The 26976-nt window shown below is 41.5% G+C and overlaps 1 protein-coding gene across 3 annotated transcripts in view; it reads right to left on the bottom strand.

Annotated features, from left to right (window-relative positions):
• Positions 1–8319: 8319 nt before the first annotated feature.
• CEP15 (centrosomal protein 15) overlaps positions 8320–26976 on the bottom strand; it is a 26637-nt gene continuing 7980 nt past the window's right edge. For all 3 annotated transcript variants that reach the window (XM_084632850.1, XM_084632851.1, XM_084632849.1), the window contains exons 4-5: positions 21032–21106; positions 8320–15432 (exon numbers count right to left, since the gene is read on the bottom strand). In XM_084632850.1, the coding sequence (XP_084488976.1) occupies positions 15289–15432; positions 21032–21106 (219 nt within the window). In that variant the 3' untranslated portion in view covers positions 8320–15288. The remainder of the gene's footprint in view (positions 15433–21031; positions 21107–26976) is intronic.

Genomic DNA, 26976 nt, shown 5'->3' with positions numbered 1-26976 from the left:
CTATCCAGTTAGCTTAAGTCAATAGGAGGCTCAATTCATAAGCCCCTTTAAAACCAATTTGTCCACAGACACATTAGGGGTTTGCAGCAGTTTAACTAGTTAAATCTGTGTGTGCAGACAATGTCTTTAAGGAGCCCTTGTATAATTTTCCATGAAGCATTCTGGTTTAGGAAATATCACTGTTTTTTTCCTGGGTGTCTTATAATGAGACCGAAAAACCAGAGTTCCAGACAGGTGTCTGTAATAAACTGACGATTATTTCTAATGTGGTGAAAGTAAGAATCATATAAGCTGCCCTTTGACTACTTCAGCTGTGCGCTGAATTATGGGGTGAAATCCTGGCCCAGCTGATGTCCTAAACACGGAGTAACTTCAGAGCACCACCAGTTTGGCATTTAGAGGATGCAAACCTACTTCCCACAAATACAAAAATATCAGAGGCTTCAGGGCATAAAACTGATCTGTGAACTGATGAGAGTTAGGAAGAATCGACCCAGGGACCCTCTAGCGGCAGCCTCTCTCTGCCCTTCTTCCTTCCCCTCTTGTCTGCTCAGTTTCCCTGGGCCACTTCCCCTTTGGCAAGAATCCTGCAATGGCAAACTAGGGACAGGTTCACTGGTTTTCATAAAAAGAAAAGGAGTATTTGTGGCACCTTAGAGACTAACCAATCTATTTGAGCATAAGCTTTCCTGAGCTACAGCTCACTTCATTCGATGTATACTGTGGAAAATACAGAAGACGTTTTTATACACACAAACCATGAAAAAATGGGTGTTTATCACTACAAAAGGTTTTCTCTCCCCCCACCCCACTCTCCTGCTGGTAATAGCTTATCTAAAGTGATCACTCTCCTTACAATGTGTATGATAATCATATGATAAGGTGGGCCATTACCAGCACAAATCCAGGTTTTCTCCCCACCGCCTCCCCCCAAACCCACTCTCCTGTTGGTAATAGCTTATCTAACGTGATCACTCTCCTTACAATGTGTATGATAATCAAGGTGGGCCATTTCCAGCACAAATCCAGGGTTTAACAAGGGGGGGGTGGTAGGGGGGAGAAAACCTGTGGGCTCTGCCGCCACCCTGCGAGCCGACCCAGAGAAGCAGGCAGAGCCCCGGGTGGGCTGAACCCCCACCTGCGGGGGATGGCTCCATGGGCAGCCACAGGAGCGCCCCGCTACCTCCCTGCGCTGAGCTGTGCTCGCCTCCCCTGGCTGCTGGGTCCTTGCAAAGCAGCGGGCTGCGATCCCAGCTACCAGGGCCAGGCTTGGGTACCTCCCTGTCTCCCCAGGAGCCCGGGGGGGGGGTGGTGTCTGTGCTCCTAACCCTATGTTCTACTATACAGGCGCGGGGCGGCAGCAGAGCCCAGCGTGAAACATGGGGGTGCTGCAGCCCCCCCGGCCCCCTTGTTCCCTTGCCTATGTGTTGGGGCCCTGTCGTTGGGGGTCCCAGGCCACGGCATGTGTTGGGGTAAATCCGCTCCTGCCGCTATTTCTGCTCTAAGGTTTCAGAGATCCGGTAACCAGAACCAAACAGGATGCCAGGGAAGACATCGGATGGATTTACCTAATGGCATTTTCAATCCCGTTCCTTATGCAGCCGAGTATTTGCCTTACACTGAACAGAGCTGTTCATTGAGCTGTCCGCAGCTAGAGCTTTTCCATGCCTGATTACAGCTAGTTTAGTTACTGACATTTTACCAAAGAAAAACACGATTGTAGGCTAAACCCAACAGAGACGTAAGCAGTTTGTTGTTCCCAGTGTGTATTACTTTGCATTTGTCAATGCTGCCCACTCGCCTGGCTTGGTTAGGTCTCTCCCAAGCCCCTCAGAGGCTTCTCTGGTCTTGGTAAGTTTAAATAATTTAGTGTCAGCTGCCAATTTTGCAATTTTCCTCTCCTATATTGAACTACTGGCCCCTGTACAGATGCCTGAGGTGTGCCCCTTAGCCTTTTGCAACATTCAAATTGCCCACATATTCTCACACTTTGTTTTCACATAGCCAGTTTCTGATCCATGATAGTGCTTTGCCTCACACGCCATGACTACTAATCTAATGCTTTCCTCCCATTCCCCCTTCATCCCTTGTTTTCCCTTCCAGATCTCATTTTGTGACATCTGCTCTCCCCCCGCCCCCGCACTGCCTAGGGACAGAGCAGACACATACCTGTCTCGCCCTCCCACATACCACACACACACCTCTGCCCTCCCACAGAACACATGGACGTCTGCTCGGGCACTGGCCACACTCTGGGGCTGGCACGAGACTCTAGCAGGGACAAGGGAACTGGCCTAGCAAGATGGGAGGAGGAATATTTTAAAGGCAGCGAGGAGGGGAAGGGGGACTATAGAGCTAGCTGTGACCTGTGTAAGTTCGACAAGCTCTATGGGAGAGCTGCCCTTTTGACGTTTATCAAAACCCTATTTCCCCTTGTTTATTCCTCCTCCTCCCCACTGTTCCTCAGACGTTCTTGTTAAACTCTGGATTTGTGCTGGAAATGGCCCACCTTGATTATCATACACATTGTAAGGAGAGTGATCACTTTAGATAAGCTATTACCAGCAGGAGAGTGGGGTGGGGGGAGAGAAAACCTTTTGTAGTGATAAACATCCATTTTTTCATGGTCTGTGTGTATACAGATTGATAGAGCCAGAAGAGTTCCCAAAAGTCACCTACTACTGGACAGGCCTAACAAAGAAAATAACAGAACGCCACTAGCCATCACCTTCAGCCCCCAACTAAAACACCTCCAACGCATTATCAAGGATCTACAACCTATCCTGAAGGATGACCCAACACTCTCACAAATCTTGGGAGACAGGCCAGTCCTTGCCTACAGACAGCCCCCCACCTGAAGCGAATACTCACCAGCAACCACATACCACACAACAGACCCACTAACCCAGGAACCTATCCTTGCAACAAAGCCCGTTGCCAACTATGCCCACATATCTATTCAGGGGACACCATCACAGGGCCTAATCACATCAGCCACACTATCAGAGGCTCGTTCACCTGCACATCCACCAATGTGGTATATGTCATCATGTGCCAGCAATGCCCCTCTGCCATGTACATTGGTCAAACTGGACAGTCTCTACGTAAAAGAATAAATGGACACAAATCAGATGTCAAGAATTATAACATTCATAAACCAGTTGGAGAACACTTCAATCTCTCTGGTCACGCGATTACAGACATGAAAGTTGCGATATTACAACAGAAAAACTTCAAATCCAGACTCCAGCGAGAGACTGCTGAATTGGAATTAATTTGCAAACTGGATACAATTAACTTAGGTTTGAATAGAGACTGGGAGTGGCTAAGTCATTATCCAAGGTAACCTATTTCCCCTTATTTTCCTAACCGTCCCCCCCCAGACATTCTTGTTAAACCCTGGATTTGTGCTGGAAATGGCCCACCTTGATTATCATACACATTGTAAGGAGACTGATCACTTTACATAAGCTATTACCAGCAGAAGAGTGGGGTGGGGGGAGAGAAAACCTTTTGTAGTGATTAACACCCATTTTTTCATGATTTGTGTGTATAAAAACAAACATCTTCTGTATTTTCCACAATATGCATCCGATGAAGTGAGCTGGAGCTCACGAAAGCTCATGCTCAAATAAATTGGTTAGTCTCTAAGGTGCCACAAGTACTCCTTTTCTTTTTGACTGATGGAGGTTTCTATGGCAGTGGGGACCTTTAACCATTCAATTCCAGATGTTCTAACAGCTGGTGTGTTGTGGATTCTGTTTTGGTAAAGAACTTAACAGTGGGTGGCATAGTTCCATAGAGATTAAGGCCAGAAGGGGCCATTAGATCATCTAGTCCGATCTGTCTATCGCAGGCCATTGAATTTAATCCAGAAGCCCCTATACTGAGCCCAGGGACTTTAGACAGACCAAAGCATTTCAGCCCTCAAAACACCAAACGGTTGTGTGCCAGAGGCAGAGAGCAGGGGAGAGGGTGATGCCACCAAAGCACACGGATTGCCACTGAAACATGGCCATGCGTAAGTCGTTTTAACAGCATTCTGTATCTCTGATTTCCCCAGGGCTTTTTGAACCAGACATTTAAGTCAGGCTGGTGTATAAGGTCCAGAGGAGAAGCAGCCTACTCTGCCAATCTTCTGAGGCCCACCAAAGTGGCCCCCTTCTCCTTTTCTGCAGGACTATTGAAGGGGAGGGGGGAAAAGGGAAAACCGATTGCTTCAGGATTTATAGCTAGAGAACTTTAAATGCTTAAAAATTTCCCATCGATCAGGATCTTTGCCTTTCCCGATCTCTCCCTCCCATGCCCCCAGCTTCCCTTCACACACCTCAATGCTTCTCTCAATCCACTATACCCTTCCATGTTCCCCGTCTCCCAATTCTAGGAATCCCTACACATCCTAGTCCCCTACCCCCCCTTCAGCCCCCTTTCCTACCCCTCCGCACACACCTTCTTCCTGTCTTCCCCACAATGCCCTGTTTCAAATAGCACAGCACCAGGCCCCTTCCCCCCCTATCCCCAGTCTACACGCTTCCCCGTCAGCACCTCCTCCCCATTTCATCCTGTCTTCCCTGTGCATAAGCTACGCCTGGTGTCAGGAGTGGGTCGATTCAGAGCTGAAACCATTTCAAAGTAATTGCAACCCTTACCCTGCACACACACGAAACCAGCTCTGGACAAGCATCGCCCAGGCTGTACTCACAAGTAGCAAAGAGAGACAAAACACTGCAGCCTGAAAACTATACACGGATGCCCTGTGGGCAGAACATTTCTCCACTCTGTCTTCATGCACAGAGAAATAGAGCTGGGGCTTTCTTCAGCCTGGGTCAAGCCCCTGCCCAGCAAACCACTTTCTTTAGCCTATGAAGCAGGGTGGAGGGAGGAATCGACATACCGGGTCTAGTGCAAGCAGGATCATTTCCCCAGCTCTTCCTGATCCCTTGCATTAGACAACCATTTTCTTTCCCCTACCAAGCCCCTCCCACACCATTCTACTGGCCCCTTACATCCCTGCTTTAATGAGCTCATAGTTAACCCATTTGCTGCTTGCCTTAGTGTGGAACATCACAAGCTATTTTAATGTTTTCATTATTAGCATAAAGCTTTGTAATTTTGCCACTAACGGAAGCTACTAAAAGCCACTTCTCCTCAGCAAGGCGAACAAAACAAATCTGTAGTTTCTAGGCCAAGCTACTTTGGAAATATTGGGAGCCAAAGAAAATTAGAACATTTTCCAAAAGTGAACTTCAGGCAAATTTTCAAAACACTGTGCCTTTAAAACTTCTGTTCAGCTCTGAATTTGACTTCCCGGGAACACTCTACCCTGAGATGAAATGCAGCATGTGACATTTCAGGAAAATCAGTTTCCTTCTAGGGAGGCTGGAGCACCTACCACTTTCTTTATTAATCCCAAATTTTAGAGCTGTGGCTTGACTCTTTTAGGCCCTGAGCTTGTGAAAACTTCACACACTTTATGAACTGTGAATGGCTGACTCCAGTGGGATTACTCAGTGTGTAAAATTAAGCACATGCATAAGTGTTTGCAAGATTGGTGCCTTAGTCAATAATAGAAAGTGTAATAAGGGTAGCTACTGTTCTCTGATACTACACTTGCTGGAAAGCATTCATTAAAATGGCAGATGCCACTTTGAGTGATACAAAAGTAATTGACAGGTTTCAGAGTAACAGCCGTGTTAGTCTGTCTTCGCAAAAAGAAAAGGAGTACTTGTGGCACCTTAGAGACTAACCAATTTTCGGGGTGGGGTGGGGTGAGAAAGCCTGGATTTGTCCTGGAAATGGCCCACCTTGATTACCATGCACATTGTAGGGAGAGTGGTCACTTTGGATAAGCTATTACCAGCAGGAGAGTGAGTTTGTGTGTGTATGGGGGTGGGGGGGGGGGTGAGAAAACCTGGATTTGTGCTGGAAATGGCCCACCTTGATTATCATGCACATTGTAGGGAGAGTGGTCACTTTGGATGAGCTATTACCAGCAGGAGAGTGAGTTTGTGTGCAGGGGGGCGGAGGGTGAGAAAACCTGGATTTGTGCTGGAAATGGCCCAACTTGATGATCACTTTAGATAAGCTATTACCAGCAGGACAGTGGGGTGGGAGGAGGTATTGTTTCATGGTCTCTGTGTATATAATGTCTTCTGCAGTTTCCACAGTATGCATCCGATGAAGTGAGCTGTAGCTCACGAAAGCTCATGCTCAAATAAATTGGTTAGTCTCTAAGGTGCCACAAGTCCTCCTTTTCTTTTTACAAAAGTAATTGATTGGCCCTATTCCCAATCACTGAATGAAGATACTGAAAGAGTGGCAGGTATTTCTAAAATCTCCTTGGATTTCACCTTTTAAAGAAGATTACGATTATAATATATAATTTTGCCAACAGCCCAATTGGTGATGAGGGTCTCAGTGCAGTTGGCACTGTACAAGGACGTAGCAAAAAGACAGAGCCTGCCCCAAAGAGCTCACAAGCTGGTTATGAGATGGAACAGGAGGAGGAGACAACAGGAGCAGAATGAGATAATAGTAAAGGAAGCAAGTTTTCGTACAGGAAGCTGTCTCACCATCTTTGTGTGTGTGTATGTTGATGGCTAGAGTAGAATACATTGGATTAATGAGAAACCCCAAAAGTGATGTGCTCCTAGTGAATACAGGTTTGTATATATATATAACAATGTCCACATTATTGTAACATTGGAGGTCTACCTAGGAAAGGAGCACAGTGAAAAGAAAATCCTAGGTTTGATAGATCAATCCATCTCTGGGCTGAAGAACTAATGACTTAAGTTAGGATATCTTCGTATATCAGCAGAAATTGGTATTTGTGCAGCTTGTACAAGAGGCTGTGGGTGCTTTGCACCAGCACAACCACAGAAAGGGTTAAAGACCTAGGTCCAGATCCTCAAACCTGCTAAGGCTCAATGGAAGTTCAAAGCCTAACCACCTTTGAGGCTCTGGGCCTTTGTAACCCACAACATCGTGCTCAGTCAGTGACACTGCATGGGTTAACCGTGGGCAGAATTTGGCTGTAAAGCATGCAGGTATTTTAAATTCACAGAGAGCACCTAGGATCCTTTACAATCGTTTCTCCAAAATCCCACTAACTGTCATATATTCTATTTCCTTCCCCGCTGGTGCCCCTTGCCAAGATATTTTGCATAAATAGAAGCTTTCTAATTTATAATCAGCCTCCTTCTGATTCATTATATTAATGATTTGGGATGTCACCAAGATTGGATTGTGGCATCACTGAATGAATCCAGCAGGATTATAAAGGAAGAAAAGCACAAATGTACTCACAACACCTTGGCAATCAGAAACTAAGGGAAAGGAAACATGAAGAACACAACAATGTAGAGAAGCAGTGGCTCTTTAAATAATTCTAAATGCACCTCAGAGACAACAGAGAAAAACTGTGGCAGACTTCATTCAGACACAAACCAGTTTGTATGGATTAGGTCTCTCACATTATTATGCAAAAAGAAAAGGAGGACTTGTGGCACCTTAGAGACTAACCAATTTATTTGAGCATAAGCTTTCGTTGGTTTTAAATTGGTTAGTCTCTAAGGTGCCACAAGTCCTCCTTTTCTTTTTGCGAATTACAGACTAACACGGCTGTTACTCTGAAACCTCACATTATTATGGGCATTTATTTCCAGGGAAGCACAATGACAAGCTAATCTACTGTTTCCTTTGAATTATCGTTGCTATTAAGTGATCACAAATATACAAAGATTTCTTTAGTTTGCTTTATTTTTTTTGGCATTGAGTTTGTGTCTGGCCCAGAACATTTTACTTTCCTTTGAAATATAAACGTTCCCCTATTTGTTCCATAGTTTAGACCTTCAATGAGCCTGCTCTGTCTCATTTCAAAGTTCCAGAAAAATGAAGGAGTAATGCTCCTTTTATAGCATCTTGGCTTTGAGCTTTCTTAAGCCTCATGTGTCTAACTTAGAGCAATTCCATCCTCTCAGATAACCAGTTGCTTCTGTTGTAAGAAAAGTCTTTGAGCAGAGGCAAAAACACATATTTTGTGGCCAACGCAAGGGGAAGCATGCAGTTTGGATAGAAATTTAAACAAAGCTGCAGGCATGCAATTCACTTAAGCAAATTAGCCACCAGAATCTATTATAGAGCAACAGTCAAAGAGCTTTGAATGACCCTACTGGGAACATATACACACTAATAATTGCAGATATAGAAATATAAGCCTGGAAACAAAAACTGTTTTGTGACACAGCTGGGTCTATTTGACAGGTACTCATTGACTGTGGGCTTAAGCTATAAACTGACCAAAGAAACAGTGATTAATTTAAAGGAGAATAAAAATTATTTTTATTAATTTACAATATATTTACAAAACAATCATATGAAATCTGGCTGGGCTTGTATTTCTTTCAAGAGCACGATGTAAACAAACTTCTTGGTATTCCGTGGCCTTTCAAATAGGGGCCTTTGGTAAGTGCTATGATTAGGAATCAGGAGAAAGAACAAACCCAATAATTTTTAAGATCATTAAGAATTAAGGAAGGAAGGAATTAAGAATAATTCCTAGGTGAAAAGTTATGAAAGGCGATGATTAAATTCATTATTACTACATATGTAATATAGATCAGTGACAAACTCCTGTGATGTGGATCTCACAAAAAACAACCAGAAGATTATATATGCCCTGGGTGCAGGTTACAGCATTCTCAAGAGCTTTTTTAGCATTGTTTTTGAAAGAATAACAAATTCCCAATGTAAATGGTACTACATATTGCAAAGACAAAAACTTCACACTGCAGGAGGATCCAAAAAGGAATTGTTCTTGCATCTGTATCTTCCACAGGGGCATTTTAAAAATCCATATCCATATCTTGCTGGTAAGATGACACCTTAGATAATCAAATACTTAATTGTGTTGTTGTGAAACAAAAATGTGAATCCATAGATCACCTCCACTTTAGGTTTGGCAAGAATATGGGATTTCTTAGCAATAAACTTCTGAAATTCTGATCTCCATACAGCAGTTTAACTTTTTCAATTCAGCGTCAAATGAGAACTCAGGAGAAGGAATATTATTTTAAACAAGCAATTTTTTTTTTTGCAGCTGGTCTCTTGTATGTGTATTTACTGGGCCAAACTCAGCACTGCTTTGCACTTCAAACAACCCCCGTTAAATCAGTGGGATTGCCTTACTGGTCTTTTGGAGCCAGAATAGCTCCTTTTCTACTGTAAGCTATACATCTGACATAACATAAGAATACACAAAAGTAATCATTTTGCCATGTGGATCACTCCTTACTGCAACTTTAAAAACACGTTTTCCCTGGATCTGGTCTTTGGATACATAAGACATATTTATGAAATTTGTTCGCTCTATTTTAAAATCGCATAACTGCTTTAAATCTTTAGAGAATTCCTAAGGCTAAGTAATATCTTGTATCTTAGCTGTACATGTACTGAATTATTAAAATAATATGAATATTTTAAAAACTTTAGTTTTGTAGTAAATAATTTTTAAGGGCTACATTTTCAGAAGCAATTTCTAAGATTACACTCAATTTCAGAGTCAGATTTTTAAAATATTGTTTAATGCACAGAAGTCCAAACTGAGCATTTAGACATCTAACTACTTGAATTGCATGCACAAAAGCAGTTTGAGCATCACACCCATGTGCGTGTGTGTGTGTGTAAAACTGCAGTCTCCAGTGTAGAATCTAGCTCGAAGCCTGAATGAAAATATGGTCTTGAATATAAACCACCATGGATGCAATGCAACTAAAATTTAATAAAAACTCTTATTTTATAAATATCTTATACGAAAATAACAAAAGGCTCGAGAAAGTATTCAGGAATAAGGAATTTCTCATCCCAAAGAAATACCTAACTGCACTGCTTTCCCCAGTGATCAAGAAAAGTATACAGCTAAGGAAATGTGGTGGTGGAGGTGACGACGTGGGCATGAATCAGGCTGTGTTCTTAGGTCAGTACAATGGTTACTCATCAGAACATAAACTTAACAAATAAGGTGATTCAGTATTCCTTCTTATGAGACACACAAGCGCTAATCCACACACAGTAAAGTCATTTGTTTTCCCCATTGCTTTTCTCAATTAAGAATATTTTTCAGCCAGGAGCTTGTCATGGACTATGTGGCTTAAGTTGTAGTACTAGCAGTAAAAGGACCAGAAGGGAGAACCTGAGAGAACAGCATTTAGGGCAGCATGTGCTGAGTGAAAAAGCACTTACGAACTGAAAGGAAACTACATGGGCTAACTAAAAAAAATAAAAGGTGATGCGGGGTCAGAGATGTGGCTGACTACTTGGAATCATATGTTCCAAATAATGGCCCTGGCTCAGGACAGCATCCCTATGGCCCACCTTGATTACCATGCACATTGTAGGGAGAGTGGTCGCTTTGGATGAGCTATTACCAGCAGGAGAGTGAGTTTGTGTGTGTATGGGGGTGGGGAGGTGAGAAAACCTGGATTTGTGCTGGAAATGGCCCACCTTGATTATCATGCACATTGTAGGGAGAGTGGTCACTTTGGATAAGCTATTACCAGCAGGAGAGTGAGTTTGTGTGTGTGGTTTTTGGAGGGGGGTGAGGTGGTGAGAGAACCAGGATTTGTGCAGGAAATGGCCCACCTTGATTATCATACACATTGTGAAGAGAGTGGTCACTTTGGATGGGCTATTACCAGCAGGAGAGTGAGTTTGTGTGTGGGGGGGCGGAGGGTGAGAAAACCTGGATTTGTGCTGGAAATGGCCCAACTTGATGATCACTTTAGATAAGCTATTACCAGCAGGAGAGTGAGTTTGTGTGTGTATGGGGTTGGGGGGGTGGGAAAACCTGGATTTGTGCTGGAAATGGCCCACCTTGATTATCATGCACATTGTAGGGAGAATGGTCACTTTAGATAAGCTATTACCAGCAGGAGAGTGGGGTGGGAGGAGGTATTGTTTCATGGTCTCTCTGTGTATATAATGTCTTCTGCAGTATCCACGGTATGCATCCGATGAAGTGAGCTGTAGCTCACGAAAGCTCATGCTCAAATAAATTGGTTAGTCTCTAAGGTGCCACAAGTACTCCTTTTCTTTTTGCGAAGACAGACTAACACGGCTATTACTCTGAAACCTATTCAGGACCACATTTAAGCACAGGCTTAAATCCCACTGGAGTCAGTAAGACTTAAGCACATGCTTAAAGTTAGGCAACATTCCAGTGCTGTCTTGAATCAGGGCCAAGATACACGGCAACTTAAGGCACACAGGACCAACAGTAACCCTAGCAATATATTAGGGTGGTTGACAAGGTCTATTAAGTGCTGCATGAGCGACAGCATGATTGTCCTCAGTGCTGACAATAGGCCCTGAGCTCTGCGATCAAGCGAAGGAGAGAGAATCACCCCTATTTGTTCATCTCAGATGCCCTCCGGTTTGCCTCTCTGCCCCATTTCCTTTATTGTTCCACGTGGTCCATGTACAATCTCTGTATGTGCTAATTTCTTACCACTTTGGGTTACAGTGGTACAAGCAGTAACGTGCCCTCTTTTGCCTTCTCAGTTCAGGATGCTTTCCTCCTGTTCTTGTTCTATGGATTTTCCTGAATTGAATAGATATATTTCCTTACAATTTTCCATGCACTAGCGTAGCTGTACTTCCGCTGCTTCCAAGACCATACCCTCTGAACAATATGGAATTTCAATTTCCTAAGTCTCTGAAGGGAGGATGAGTTTAGCATCATCAGTATTGTTTTCAATTTAAGCTTCAACGTTCTGCACACTATAAAATCCTTACTGAATTACAATCCAAAAGACCTAGTTTGGTTTAATTGATTGAAATTAACTAAAATAAATGAATGTTAAAATATCTGGAGCTGTTAACTACATAAATCAGACATCCTAAGTCTGGGAATGTGATTCTCTCCCTGAATCAACATTTCACAATTTCACCATGTGTTTAGTTGTCATTTTCAGATTAACTGAAATAGATATAAATTTCACTGTGGTTGAATACTACTTCATTATTTTCAAATTTCAGGGAGAGACTGTCAAAAGCACGAATGGGAGGTAGGAACTTAACTCCCATCCTCTTTCATTGGGAGCTTCTAAGGGGGCCTCTGAGGGTACGTGTACACAGCAAAGAAAAACCTGAAGCTGGCCCGTTCCAGGTGATTCGGACTCATGGGGTTCAGATTGCAGAGCTGTTTAACTGCTATGTAGCCTTCGGAGAGCCTCCCACCTTGAACGGTCCTGAGTCTGGGCTCCATCCTGAGTCCAGATGTCTACACAGCAGTGAAACAGCCTGCAGCATGAGCCCCACAAGCCCAGGTCAGCTGGCACGGGCCAGACACGGGTGTCTAGTTGCTGAATAGACATACTCTGGGAATTTGTACCAGCTCGGGCCTTGGCGACAAGATAGGCAGTGGAAATGCTTACTTTGTGAATCCTGCTGGGCCTTAGGCATGAGCTTGCTGAACAGCTTGGTGGTATCAGGACTTAAGGTGGATTTGCGCTTGAGCACCAACAGAAACGTCAGCACCCATGGAATTTAGGCACCTACTGGGTGGGGCAGCAGCTGACCACAAATTTAAGGATCTCAATTTTCAAGTTGGGCACATGCAATTAGTTATCTAAATGCTTTTGTGGATGTTGCCCTGAAAGTCTGTGGCAAGGCAGGGAATTGAATCCCGGTCTCTTGCTGCTGAACTAACCACTGACTCATCCTTCCTCTTTGGGAACCTAACTTCCTTTGCCCCTTTCAAAAAGCTCCCCTTTGATGTATAAAAATTGTTCCTTTTCTATCACTTCTGCATCTGGCTGGATTTACAATTTCAGAACTGAAAATCTGTACACACTACTGTAAAATCGACGGTATGGCTGAGAATCACTTTGTAATCTTATAGAACAAAATATTACCAATTTGTCTTTGTGACAGAACAATGAGTAGGTATAAAATTGCAACAGTCTCTATGCCAGTTTTTTTTAAGCTTTCTGCTTCTAAGATGAAAGCCTAATTTGATATTTTTGTAGTTATATAACAGTTCTAATATTTTGTGACATTTTGTATTGTGACACTATAGATGGAATTGTCATCGGACTGACACCCTTTACTGTTTATTCCTTAATTACAACTGTTAACAACACTGCAGAGAAGCGTGCTAATCTGCCATCACATATTTTGAAAACAACGTTATTGTTACAAACACCAACACCCACTCAACAGGATATGTCTAACATGGCAGTTTCTGTAAAAACTTATCAGTTTAATGGACATTTCAATAGAAAAAGTTTCATATAAACTTTGAACATGTAAAATCATTTTAAAGTGCAGCTAGGGGGAATTTTTTTTTGGGTGAATCTTTGAGTGATTTAAATTCAGCAAACTAAGAGCCTGATCTAGCAGAAAATAGCTTCTGCAGGTGTTGGCCCTTGCAAACTGTTCAGACTTCCTGTGGTCTCCAGCTGGAGAGGCTGCTCCCTATTTTGAGGGGCAATGAATTCCTCACTAACAGCCAGTCAGCACTGGATAATTAAATCCTATTCGATTAATTAAATTCACATAATGCTCTAGGTGCAAAATTCAGAAGGTGCACCTTCCTTATGGAGCAGTGTAAAGAGCTGTGACACTTATGCAGAGGTTGGTCATGGAGTAGAAGAAAGGTGCTGTTAGATCATACACCCATAACACAAAAATCAGATAAAGGGACAAGGTTACCCCCCCCGCTCCAAACTTAATGGGGAGGTAGGGGAAAGACAAACCCCTAACAGCAAATAAGGGGGTGAGGGCTCATCATTCCTAATAGTTCCTGGTAATTAATTTGGTTAGCCTATAGCTGACTGGAGTGGTTTGTGTGGCCCCATTTCATAACTATGTACATGAATTCTTCTTGCCCTAGGGAAGTAGTAACCACCCTTTATTGAAATTGGTTTCTATTGATCCTCTTGACTCAAATCCCATTCTAGAGGAAACCCCCCCCCCAACGTCCACCATGCTTCCTTGCTATGGAAGAGTGAAAAAGCACAAAGACTTCTAAGTAATTTACTTGAAAAGATTTCTCTCCGAATTCGGCCTTTCAATATATACAAACATGAGGAAGCAATGGACGGTGACTCCCAGGCACACTAATTTATCAAGGGGTTAGCCTCAGACTGTAAGCTATCTGGGGCAGGGACTGTCTTTTTGTTCTCTATTTGTACAGCACCTAGCACAGTGGAGTCCTGTGACGAAGGCTCCTAGGCACTCAGAGAATACAAATAATTAACAATATGCAAGCAAAAAAACACCGGCTGGCCTTCCATGTTTGTAGGCAGAGGCTGAGAAACTGTCCTCAATCTGCGATAGAAAGCAAGCGCCCCCCCCTTCTTATTCCAGTATCTGTGATCTTTGGGATGCTCAGTTGGGCTGACTTTCTGTCTGGTTCCTCCCCACCTCCCATGCCCTAATCCATAAATTGTGTCTCTGGCTTACATTAACAAAATGAAAGTGACACAAAGCAATAGCTTAAAACTACAAAGGAAACATGGTCAAAATATAATCCTAATGTTTGTTACTTCAATGTCTGTAAAATGAACTTCATGGCTGGATTCAACCCAAATTCGCATTGGCTTCTGCTTTCGCAAACCAGGCACAGAACCTAATATGGGAAGTCTGCAGCAGTGGTTAATGGAACAGAAATTGCAATTGCTTATGGGCAAGACCAACACAGCCCCTCGCCATCCTCCTCCCCCCTAAAAAAATCAGTGTCACTGACATGGTCAGGGAAAACAGGGGACATAAAGATTAAATATGTGCCCTCTCCACCCTTTACCACTGGGCTCCTATAGAGGATACCAGCCATAAACTAAAGCTTTCCCCTCAGCCTGATGTAAATTGCCTGCCTTTCCCAGAATAAATTCCCCCCATGGCCAAGGAGGTTCAAGAAAATAAAGGTAGATTCATATAGAAGGTACTTAAAAATACAAAAGTGAAGGATTATACATAACCTAAAATTCTTGTCATCTTAAAGAGGCTATTGTACTGGTGGGCTTCCATAGACCAGTGTCTAACTTCTGATCTTATAAAGTGACTTTCAAGAAGGACTGTTCCTCCCACCAGGAGAAATGTTATTCTGTGCCTCCTCAAGCTGGCAGACTACAGTTTAGCTGAACTCTTCCACACAGATACAACTGGAAAAAAACCCATCAAACATGATTCATTTTCATATACATAAATTTAAATGGCAATTTAATGGCCTGACACACTGTTGTCCGTATAGCATTATTTTGCCCATTGAAGTCAAAGGTTTTCTCTTTATCTTTGTGCAGCTCCTTCTGGGTGACTTATGTTATACTTTGTAGATTTCTTTTTCTTAAAACCAACAGGCATTTGTGCTCTTCCTAAAAGAAACTGCTCCCACTTAGGAATAGATTCTTCTACTGATGCCCAATAGAGAGTCTAAGAAAGATATGATACAACAATAAGCAATTTAACTTTGCTTCACAATTTAATCTATCAATCAATTTTTCACAAAACACCACACACATACAATGTGTTATTAAAGCTTGCCTTACGTGTGAAGCAATTCAGAAAAGGCTGAACTATTTGGATACCAAAATTCCAACCCCTCACTTAAACAATGTAACAGAAGTTGGCAGGATTTCACCTTCTAGAGTAAAAAGAAAAGGAGTACTTGTGGCACCTTAGAGACGAACCAATTTATTTGAGCATAAGCTTTCGTGAGTTACAGCTCACTTCATCGGATGCATACTGTGGAAACAGCAGAAGACATTATATACACAGAGACCATGAAACAATACCTCCTCCCACTGTCCTGCTGGTAATAGCTTATCTAAAGTGATCACTCTCCTTACAATGAAAATCAAGTTGGGCCATTTCCAGCACAAATCCAGGTTTTCTCACCCTCCGCCCCCCCCCCCCAAACTCACTCTCCTGCTGGTAATAGCCCATCTAAAGTGACCACTCTCTTTACAATGTGTATGATGACAATGTGTATGATGACCCACCTTATCATACACATTGTAAAGAGAGTGGTCACTTTGGATGGGCTATTACCAGCAGGAGAGTGAGTTTGTGGGGGGGGGGGCTGGAGGGGGGTGAGAAAACCTGGATTTGTGCTGGAAATGGCCCAACTTGATGATCATTGTAAGGAGAGTGATCACTTTAGATAAGCTATTACCAGCAGGAGAGTGGGGTGGGAGGAGGTATTGTTTCATGGTCTCTGTGTATATAATGTCTTCTGCAGTTTCCACAATATGCATCCGATGAAGTGAGCTGTAGCTCACGAAAGCTTATGCTCAAATAAATTGGTTCGTCTCTAAGGTGCCACAAGTACTCCTTTTCTTTTTGCAAATACAGACTAGCACGGCTGTTACTCTGAAACCTTTTAGAGTAAGTTATGCAGTGATGGAATGTGCCCTCCTGTGGTGGATAATATATTAGAAAGGGAACTCATGATGATAGGATTCATGTTCATGGAATTGTAGTCATGTTTCTATAAAACAAACATTTTCTAGAGCCTAAATATTATTACAATCATAGTTTAGCAGTATTTAAGATAAAAATAAATTTGCTGTTTAATGCTATCAACAAACAAGTAGTGCATTAATTTGAGGATGGCTCAAAAATATTTGTGAGCTAAATTTTGCAATGAATAAATCCATGATAATGTAATTGGTTCCAGTACTTAGCTCAAGAAAGACAACTGCACAACCAGCTATCCTGTGGTCTAAGAAACAGAATGGTAGCCAGAAGTTCCTGATTTCTAACTACAGCTCTGACATGCACTTGTTCTAGGGTCTTGGGCAATGTTCCCTCTAATTTTTGACAGGCCGTGTGCGCAAAAAAATGTCTTCTGTGCAAATTTTTGATGAGCTGTGTGCACAAAACATTTCTTCTGTGCAAATTGTGCTTCTGTGCAAATTTTTGTGCATGCAGTGTTTCACCATGTGCGTGGGGTTTAGGATCTGTGTGTGCACGCACACATGCACAGCTTAGAGGGAAGAGTGGTCTTGGGTAAGAGGTGTAACTTCTGGGTCTCAGTTTTTCCAACTGAAGAACAGAGATAAAATTCCCCATTTTCACAAGGACATCCTGAGCAATATTTGTTAATGCTTATGGATGAAATCATACAATTGATACTACAGGCCACAAAAATACTTTAGTTAAGAGTTGGAGACACAGGTCCAGATTTAGCAAATAATGTGCTTAAACTTTAAGCATACTCTTAAATGCTTTGTTCAATAGGGACCTATATTTACCTGGAAATTGCTTTTTCAGCAAAACATTTGTACAGATTTTGAACACATATATTTAGGCTTTTTTAAAAAAGAAAAATCAATTTTTATTTACCTAAATACATATTTTAATGCACATATGAGATACATCATAAATTGCTTCTTTGGAAGTGCTGGACTATTGGGTAACTATTTTGGTTCATATGTGTAACTCATATACACAGTTTCTATACATCATTTAGAAAATATGTATTTACGCAATAGATCTTGTTTGAAATTTTATGTGCAACCACATGAATCTGTACTTGGACTGCTAAGTTAAGGCGGCATTATAATCAACTGTGAAAATCAGTGTTGATACACATATGTATTAAGGCCATGTGTTAAATATCCTTTGAAAGTTTTACTGGAAGGAATGTGGACAGTCAATTTTGTCAGGTTTCAGAGTAACAGCCGTGTTAGTCTGTATTCGCAAAAAGAAAAGGAGTACTTGTGGCACCTTAGACACTAACCAATTCATTTGAGCATAAACTTTCGTGAGCTACAGCTCACTTCATCGGATGCATACTGTGGAAAGTACAGAAGATGTTTTTATACACACAAACCATGAAAAAATGGGTGTTTTTCTCTCCCCCAACCCCACTCTCCTGCTGGTAATTGCTAGGATATAGATATTCAGGCCTGTCTGTAAAGGCCTATACTCTAAGAATTTAGGTGTATTCTTATGACTTGGCTAATTATAGAGGTATAAAAGAAAGAATCAAAATCACTATCTGCTGGTGTAAGGGCCTTCTCTTACTGTGACAGTCTGAGGCCCTGTTCTTAGGCTAAGGCCTTTGGCTAAGCAGCAGAGGCAGCCATAAGCTGGGAAGCGAACAGTCACATCCTCACATTCCAAACTAGTCATATTGAAATAAGGTGCTATTGGGCTGTTAGGCACTATCAGGACAGGATTGTATTCCTATCACCTCCAGAGAAAGGGAAGTGCCTAGAAAATGTAAAAGGAAACTTAGTTTGATAGCATCCTGTCTGGCAAGAACTCACTTATCAATAGCTGGGATGTGAAATCCTCACTTCTGTATTGTCTTGTCATTATAGTTCCCACTTTGCTATTGTTTGTCTGTATAATCTCTGTCTGGTTCTGTGATTGTTCCTGTCTGCTGTATAATTAATTTTGCTGGGTGTAAACTAATTAAGGTGGTGGGATATAATTGGTTACATAATCATGTTATGATATGTTAGGACTGGTTAGTTAAATTTCAGGAAAATGATTGGTTAAGGTATAGCTAAGCAGAACTCAAGTTTTACTATATAATCTGTAGTCAATGAGGAAGTGGGTGGGGGAGATGGGAATGGGGGTAAGAAAATTGGAATCATGTTTTGCTAAAGGGGGAAAGGGAACAGGGAATGGGAGTAAGGAAGTTGGAATCATGTTTGGCTAAGGGTAGGAATGGGAACAGGGACACAGGTGTAAGGCTCTGTGGTGTCAGAGCTGGGAAGAAGGATACTAAGGAAGGAAACTGGGATCATGCTTGCTGGAAGTTCACCCCAATAAACATCGAATTGTTTGCACCTTTGGACTTTGGGTATTGTTGCTCTCTGTTCATGCGAGAAGGACCAGGGAAGTAAGTGGGTGAAGGAATAAGCTCCCTAACAGTAATAGTTTATCTAAAGTGATCATTCTCCTTACAAATGTGTATGATAATCAAGGTGGGCCATTTCCAGCACAAATCCAGGTTTTCTCCCCACCCACGCAATTACAGACATGAAAGTTGGGATATTACAACAGAAAAACTTCAAAACCAGACTCTAGCAAGAGACTGCTGAATTGGAATTTGTGCTGGAAATGGCCCACCTTGATGATCATACACATTGTAAGGAGAATGATCACTTTAGATAAGCTATTACCAGCAGGAGAGTGGGGTGGGGGGAGAGAAAACCTTTTGTAGTGATAAACACCCATTTTTTCATGGTTTGTGTGTATAAAAACATCTTCTGAATTTTCCACAGTATGCATCCGATGAAGTGAGCTGTAGCTCACGAAAGCTTATGCTCAAATAAATTGGTTAGTCTCTAAGGTGCCACAAGTACTCCTTTTCTTTTAGACAATTTTGTATATGAAAGATATTTTTTCTTTCCTGCTATTTAGTGCCCTCTCCTTAAAAATATAAAAGATTAAATATGTGAAATTTTTCCTTGAAATCGTAACACCACTCTTCTGCATCTCACACAATTGGGTGGGAAGGATGAAGGCAAAAGTCAACACTGTTTCTATCAATAGTCACTATGAATTATCTGACTTTTGTCCATTTTATCCACACTGTAAAGGTATCTACACCCGATTTTTTTAAATCTGTACTGTTTTGTGTAATTGATACGAGATTTGTTCCGCAGAATTTACTATGCAATGGTATGTAATGCTTCATAGTGACTGAACCAGTACTGGAAATGTCAAAACTCTCTGGCATATGGGACTTCAGGCCTAATACAGACAGATGTTGCTAAAACAGAGCTGAGCTAGTACAGTCCATGAATAAGTGACAACTGTTTTAAATTATTAAGGACTAAAACTGTATTTGCGGCACACAAGCAGGCATTTATGACTTATGTAATCAGCATATCTCAGGGATAAATTTAGGCCTGGTCCTGCAAACACTTAGCTGTAGCACATGCATAGTCCTACTGAACTCCATGGAATTACGCCTGTGCACAAGTGTTTGCAGGATCATTCCCTTAGTATGACAGACTCAGCATAAATAGCTTTGTTCCATTTCTTCACTTTTAAGTAATTTGTCAGCTACCAGCATTAACTTTGTTTGCAAGTTGCAACTTAAAATATACTTTAAACTTTAATGCTATTTAACATTTCATTAATATAATCAACTCACTTTAAACAGCTTCATTTCCTGAGGAACTGTGTAGTATACAGTATCTAAATTTGAATTTTGCATCTGATTTTTATTTCGGTGGATGAGGGGAAGATAAGTCATATTTAGTGCCCAACAAATCCAAAAAAGTGAGTGCATCACATCCCTATTTATTTTAAAGTGATATGACCATTAAAATAGCATGCTGTCACATCTGTCACTGTAACAGAAATTTTTGAAGTATAGTTTGGTACAATTTTTTTCTTCTACTAAACACTCAGGACTTCAGGATATTAACTGAATGATGGCACTCACTATAATCAGGGCCCCATGTATTTCACCATGGCAGAGTTCACCCTTTTCTGCAGACTTGTGCTCCAGAACCTCAATTTTAATTTAAAAAAAAATTTGCTTTTGCTATTGTGGTTGGAAAGAAAACCGTGAAAATGTGAACTAACTGTGACTGCTACAGTGATATTTTCACATGTTCCCAACCACCCTTACACAATAGCTCTGACAGGTGTGAACTTCCCCATTCATCTTTATGGGCCGTTGACTCAAACATAAAAATGACAATCTGTGGTGTATTTAAAACTGGAAATGTAAAGACAAAGTAAGGTAAGTTGAATTTAATATAAAAAAACGCTAAAGGGGCTGTTATGATCCTTAAATTATTCATTTTCATATTTAATTAAATAAAAAGCTCCAGTCAAAAAATATCTGAATCTGCTAGAGAATTTCCCCTAGGCTACAGCAGAATCTAAGGACCTTAGCCCAGAATTTAGGTTCAGCCAACTGCACAGTACACAGGCCCTTGGCTATACCAGTCAATTTCAAAATCAATTATTTTTACTTTACGAATATGCTTCAGAAAAAAAAGGGAACTATTTTGTACATAGCAAGTGAAAGGATGGAGTTTATTTCAGGACTTACTTCAAGCTTAACAATATCAGGATGTGGCTGTAGGTGTACTCTTGCTTGCAACCTCTTTTCTGCTGCTTCTATATCCTGTTTAAAATAACAGTTTGACAAGTTACAGGTGACATTAACAGGCAATATATATTTAATTGCCTTTTAAGTGAACTTATTTCTCCTAAGAAGCACTGGATTTGATATCCCTGGAATTGAAATCTTCTGTTTAGCCATAGATCCTGCAGCCTCTTATTTTTGACAATAACACTAATATATTGGAGGTTTTGCAGGAGCCTTTCTTGCATTTCCTGGCTGTAAGAATTATTTTCTTTGCCAGAAGTGTTCTGACAGACAGCACCTACTACATATTTAATCTCTCCATACACAAAGGTAATTTATAGTTAGACTATGTTCCTCATGACAATACAGAAAAAAAGGAGCGTGGTATTCGCTGTGCTGAGTAGATGAACTGAAGCATGTATTCTATCTACTGTAGCTTTAAAGTAACTAAGCAAATTTGTTCAAGATCTCGTCTTCCCCAAGACAAAGATGACTTGCTAATATGCATGCATAACATGTGCACAAAAATGTAGAGATGCAGCAAGCTGTTCACCAGACATTCAAACTCGGATGAGAACACACCTCTCTTAGATTTCTTGTAAAATCTGCACATGGGCTTCCACTTGCCCAGTAGACATGTGTTGGGTTCACAGAGGCCTAGACTCAATTTGAAAAGACTCTTTTAAATTGTAACCCTTTCTTGCAGGCTTAGTTCCACAGCCAAGCACTGAAGAGACCGAGTGCAGGGCTTTCGGGCAGATGAAGAGATAGAAAGGGGCATGGGAGATGGGTGTGAAGGAGCCAAAGCAGAACGGGGGGTGGGGAGGGAAGCATAGCAGATGGCAGAGTTGGGAGCAGAAAGCAGGTGTGAAGAGTACAACATAAAAAATAAATGAGTGAGGAAATTCCCCAAAGGGACTTCCCAAAGATATACTACTCAGAACAGTGAGATTCTGAAGGAGCAGGTCTACAGGAGAACCCAAACACAATTACTCATATTGAGTAGTAGTCAATTGCAGAATCTGGCCTAAAATTAGTGTAGAGCATGATTAAAAGAAACTAATAGTTCTTCGCAGAAAGTTCTAAGCTAAAATCAAGTTACAATGTTTATCTTTATTTAAAATGAATGAAAATGTATTAATATTTGGACTGGTTTTATAGCATATTTATAGTGATTTTACTGTATGCAGATAGAAGAGAATAAGATTGAAAATATCATCCAAGCAGTTTTTTGTTTGGTCTTTCTACAGTTTTATCAGTGAACCTAGTGCTTGTTTGAGGTGGCTAACTGATCTCTGTGGAAGGATCGTATAAGGTGCTACGCTACTTAAATCCTGGGATTGATAGGTGGAGCACATCACAGTAACGGAAGGCTGCCTTTTCGCATTAAGGAGAGGTCACAGGACCAGAATTAAGTACAATGGACAAAAAACAAACAGGATTAGGGGTGCAGATCATAAGGTCGAAATGAGGGAATGAGAAAGGGACATGGAACAAATGACACAGGGGCACCATTTCAGATTTTGGTGGGGGAGGAGGGGACTTTAACTGTGGTTCCAGGGGCTACTCAGGCATCTAAAAACTCTAGGTTTGTTTTTTTTTGCAGATAATAATTTAGAAATTAGCTGATAGGAGCACTGTATCTAATTTCTACATAAAAAGAGAGGATTAAATAAATATTAGACCCACTCAGCTCTAATACTAACATGTTCTCATATCTTGTGTCAAGTCACTTCTTAAGGGACACTGGTTAGGTTTAAAACTGTAATGTATATTCTTTGTTACTAACTCTTGAATACAACTGAAACAATTGTAGAAAAATCCAGATTACTTTCTATCACTTTTTTGCAGTTCATCAAGCTTGGAATAGATCATTTAACTTGGGAAACATCCTACTAGGGCAAGGCCCCGAGAGTTTAGAATACATCTGCCGGGGCTCTAGGGGTGTTACCTCACTACTACTAATAGACTAGAAAGGGACTTCAAACAGGAGTGAAACTGACACTTTTCAGTCACTTTCATAGTATTGCCAACCCCAAATGTTCAAAAATCATGAATCAGGCTCACCAAAAATCAAGAGATTATGTAAAAATGACAGCTTTGGGGTTCTTTTTATTTGCCTTTTGGTTTTTGAGCCTTTAGGGTGTATTGGGGTCACATATTTAAGTTTTCTCCACAGCCATAAGGGCTAGAAACTTCATTTTTCTTTCAGAATGAAGGCTGAAATCATCATATATCCACTTGACTCCAGGAGCTGGGACTTTAAGGAAAGCAATTAGCATGAGACTCATGACAAAATCATGAGATTTGGCAACACTGCTTTTACTTCTGTTTAAGGGCTAGTTACTTTCCAGAAGGCTCTTAAATGCAACACTACAGTGATTGAGTTGCAGTTCTCACAGGAGACTATTTAAAACCAAACAGCAAGAGAAGTCTATATTTTAAAGTTGAGAAAAAAAACCTGACACTTCTGAGGTATATCAGGGCCACTGCAGGCAGGAAAGGAAAATAAACAGGCACCGGAGCTCTGGGCAGCTCTTCCTCTAGAAAGAAAGTTGGAGAGTCAAATCTTCTCGTCCTTAATCTAGTAAAACTTCTATTGTCAGCAGTGCCTTCACTCACATATATCAATATGTGCTTAATAACTATACATTTCATACTTAAATATCTGAGCCATCTTATCCAGGGCTACACATTTCATACACATTGGCTCAGGAACTATATTTTCTGGCATGTTCTGAACAGTGCTGAGCACCACAGATAATGCCCAGTGAATAATACAAATCATGACAGTAATTGTCAACTTTATGGACTCTGTGGATGCAATTTCTGTTTTGTTCTGGAATTGGCCTGGATACAGTTGAAACCATAAGAATTGGAGGCATAAACACATCCGATACTTATACAACACTTTCCGATTCCTTCCTTTTCTGGAACTCAGAACAAAAAATGACGAAACAGAGTGGTTTTTAGTTAAAATGTAAAATTGCATAGCAGCCATGGCTTGACAACACTACAAAGTCAAGTTCTCTGTGTATGCACAGGTATACCATTAACAGCACCAGGCAAGCTCCCCCACACTTCACCAACATGCCTTTGCCATGGCCTGGAGCAATTACCTGTCATGGCAAAAAGGTGGATCAGTCTCCATTCAGTCCTGTCTATTTGGGTTTTTATGCACCACAGTCCCCTCAGAGCATTTTACTCCCCCTATGACTTCTTCCTACAAGTATTTACACAGGAAGGTGCAAAACAGACCAAGATCACTATCTCTGTGGCTACTTAATTTTGATACAGGAATGTTTATGTAGGAAATAAATTACTTTCAGCCAAGGGAAAACAGCTGTTGTACACATTTTAGTAGAAAAGGTCACATTGGCATGGCCTAGATATCAGATGTGTCTTTTTGTTGCTCCACTCCAGTTTGTATATTTGTAGTCTATTGTAATTCAGAAAACTGATTTAAATGACAGACAGTGAAAGAAATTTTTGCTGGAAGGTGCAATACGCCTTGGAAAAAAACTGAGGCCACTGAAAAATTAGATGGCACCTTTGCATGTAGCTGGTGGCTAGAAGGTGCCTGTTGTGGCATTTTTATTTTTTAAAAGTCTGGTGTTGGGAATTTACATTTTCTAATTCTCTCCAATTTATCTGAAGTCAGCAGCGTAAACACCTTTGACAAGTAAAACAGAATCTAGGATACTACAATATTAAGCACTAGTCTATCCCATAACCCTGTTTAAAATGGCCAGGACTACAAGAAAAACAGTTCAAGTCCCTTCCCAGAGGTAAAAATGGAAATTCTGATGCATACATCACTATTATGGGGCCAAATTCAGATGTCATTTACACTCGTATAATCCAGACTTACACCACCATATATGAGATCAGAATTTGGCCCAAATTTTATGCTAAAATGCTCGCTCTGTTACATCACACATCCTAAACTTTATACTTTATGGTCTATACTAAATATCACAGTAATACATTAAGATTTATGAATAACAAGGAAGAGAACAGAAAATACTACATACATGGGCAACTGGAGGGATCACTTGATGATTCCCTGTTTTATTCTTTCCCTCTGGGGCACCTGGAATTGGCCACTGTTGGAAGAGAAAAGGAGTACTTGTGGCACCTTAGAGACTAACCAATTTATTTGAGCATGAGCTTTCCTGAGCTACAGCTCACTTCATTGGATGCATACCGTGGAAACTGCAGCAGACATTATATACACACAGAGATCATGAACCAATACCTCCTCCCACCCCACTGTCCTGCTGGTAATAACTTATCTAAAGTGATCATCAAGTTGGGCCATTTCCAGCACAAATCCAGGTTTTCTCACCCTCCGCCCCCCCCCCCCACACACACAAACTCATTCTCCTGCTGGTAATAGCCCATCCAAAGTGACAACTCTCTTCACAATGTGCATGGTAATCAAGGTGGGCCATGTCCAGCACAAATCCAGGCTCTCACCCCGCCCCTTTTTTTTTTCCCCAGGGACACACACACACACACACACACAAACTCACTCTCCTGCTGGCAATAGCTCATCCAAATTGACCACTCTCCAAGTTTAAATCCAAGTTAAACCAGAACGTCGGGGGGGGGGGTAGGAAAAAACAAGGGGAAATAGGTTTGAATAGAGACTGGGAGTGGCTAAGTCATTATGCAAGGTAGCCTAAGTTAATTGTATCCAATTTGCAAATGAATTCCAATTCAGTAGTCTCTCGCTGGAGTCTGGATTTGAAGTTTTTCTGTTGTAATATCGCAACTTTCATGTCTGTAATCGCGTGACCAGAGAGATTGAAGTGTTCTCCAACTGGTTTATGAATGTTATAATTCTTGACATCTGATTTGTGTCCATTTATTCTTTTACGTAGAGACTGTCCAGTTTGACCAATGTAAATGGCAGAGGGGAATTGCTGGCACATGATGGCATATATCACATTGGTGGATGTGCAGGTGAACGAGCCTCTGATAGTGTGGCTGATGTTATTAGGCCCTGTGATGGTGTCCCCTGAATAGATATGTGGGCACAGTTGGCAACGGGCTTTGTTGCAAGGATAAGTTCCTGGGTTAGTGGTTCTGTTGTGTGGTATGTGGTTGCTGGTGAATATTTGCTTCAGGTTGGGGGGCTGTCTGTAGGCAAGGACTGGCCTGTCTCCCAAGATTTGTGAGAGTGTTGGGTCATCCTTCAGGATAGGTTGTAGATCCTTAATAATGCATTGGAGGGGTTTTAGTTGGGGGCTGAAGGTGACGGCTAGTGGCGTTCTGTTATTTTCTTTGTTAGGCCTGTCCTGTAGTAGGTGACTTCTGGGAACTCTTCTGGCTCTATCAATCTGTTTCTTCACTTCCGCAGGTGGGTATTGTAGTTGTAAGAAAGCTTGACAGAGATCTTGTAGGTGTTTGTCTCTGTCTGAGGAGTTGGAGCAAATGCGGTTGTATCGCAGAGCTTGGCTGTAGACGATGGATCGTGTGGTGTGGTCAGGGTGAAAGCTGGAGGCATGTAGGTAGGAATAGCGGTCAGTAGGTTTCCGGTATAGGGTGGTGTTTATGTGACCATTGTTTATTAGCACTGTAGTGTCCAGGAAGTGGATCTCTTGTGTGGACTGGACCAGCCTGAGGTTGATGGTGGGATGGAAGTTGTTGAAATCATGGTGGAATTCCTCAAGGGCTTCTTTTCCATGGGTCCAGATGATGAAGATGTCATCAATATAGCGCAAGTAGAGTAGGGGCTTTAGGGGACGAGAGCTGAGGAAACGTTGTTCTAAATCAGCCATAAAAATGTTGGCATACTGTGGGGCCATGCGGGTACCCACAGCAGTGCCGCTGATCTGAAGGTATACATTGTCCCCAAATGTAAAATAGTTATGGGTAAGGACAAAGTCCAGCCACCAGGT

This window comes from Lepidochelys olivacea (genome assembly GCF_965140295.1).
Source record: "Lepidochelys olivacea isolate rLepOli2 genome assembly, chromosome: 7".
Taxonomy (NCBI): domain Eukaryota; kingdom Metazoa; phylum Chordata; order Testudines; family Cheloniidae; genus Lepidochelys; species Lepidochelys olivacea.
Note: the sequence above shows the minus strand (reverse complement) of the source record. Positions and strands in the feature narration are given on the sequence as shown.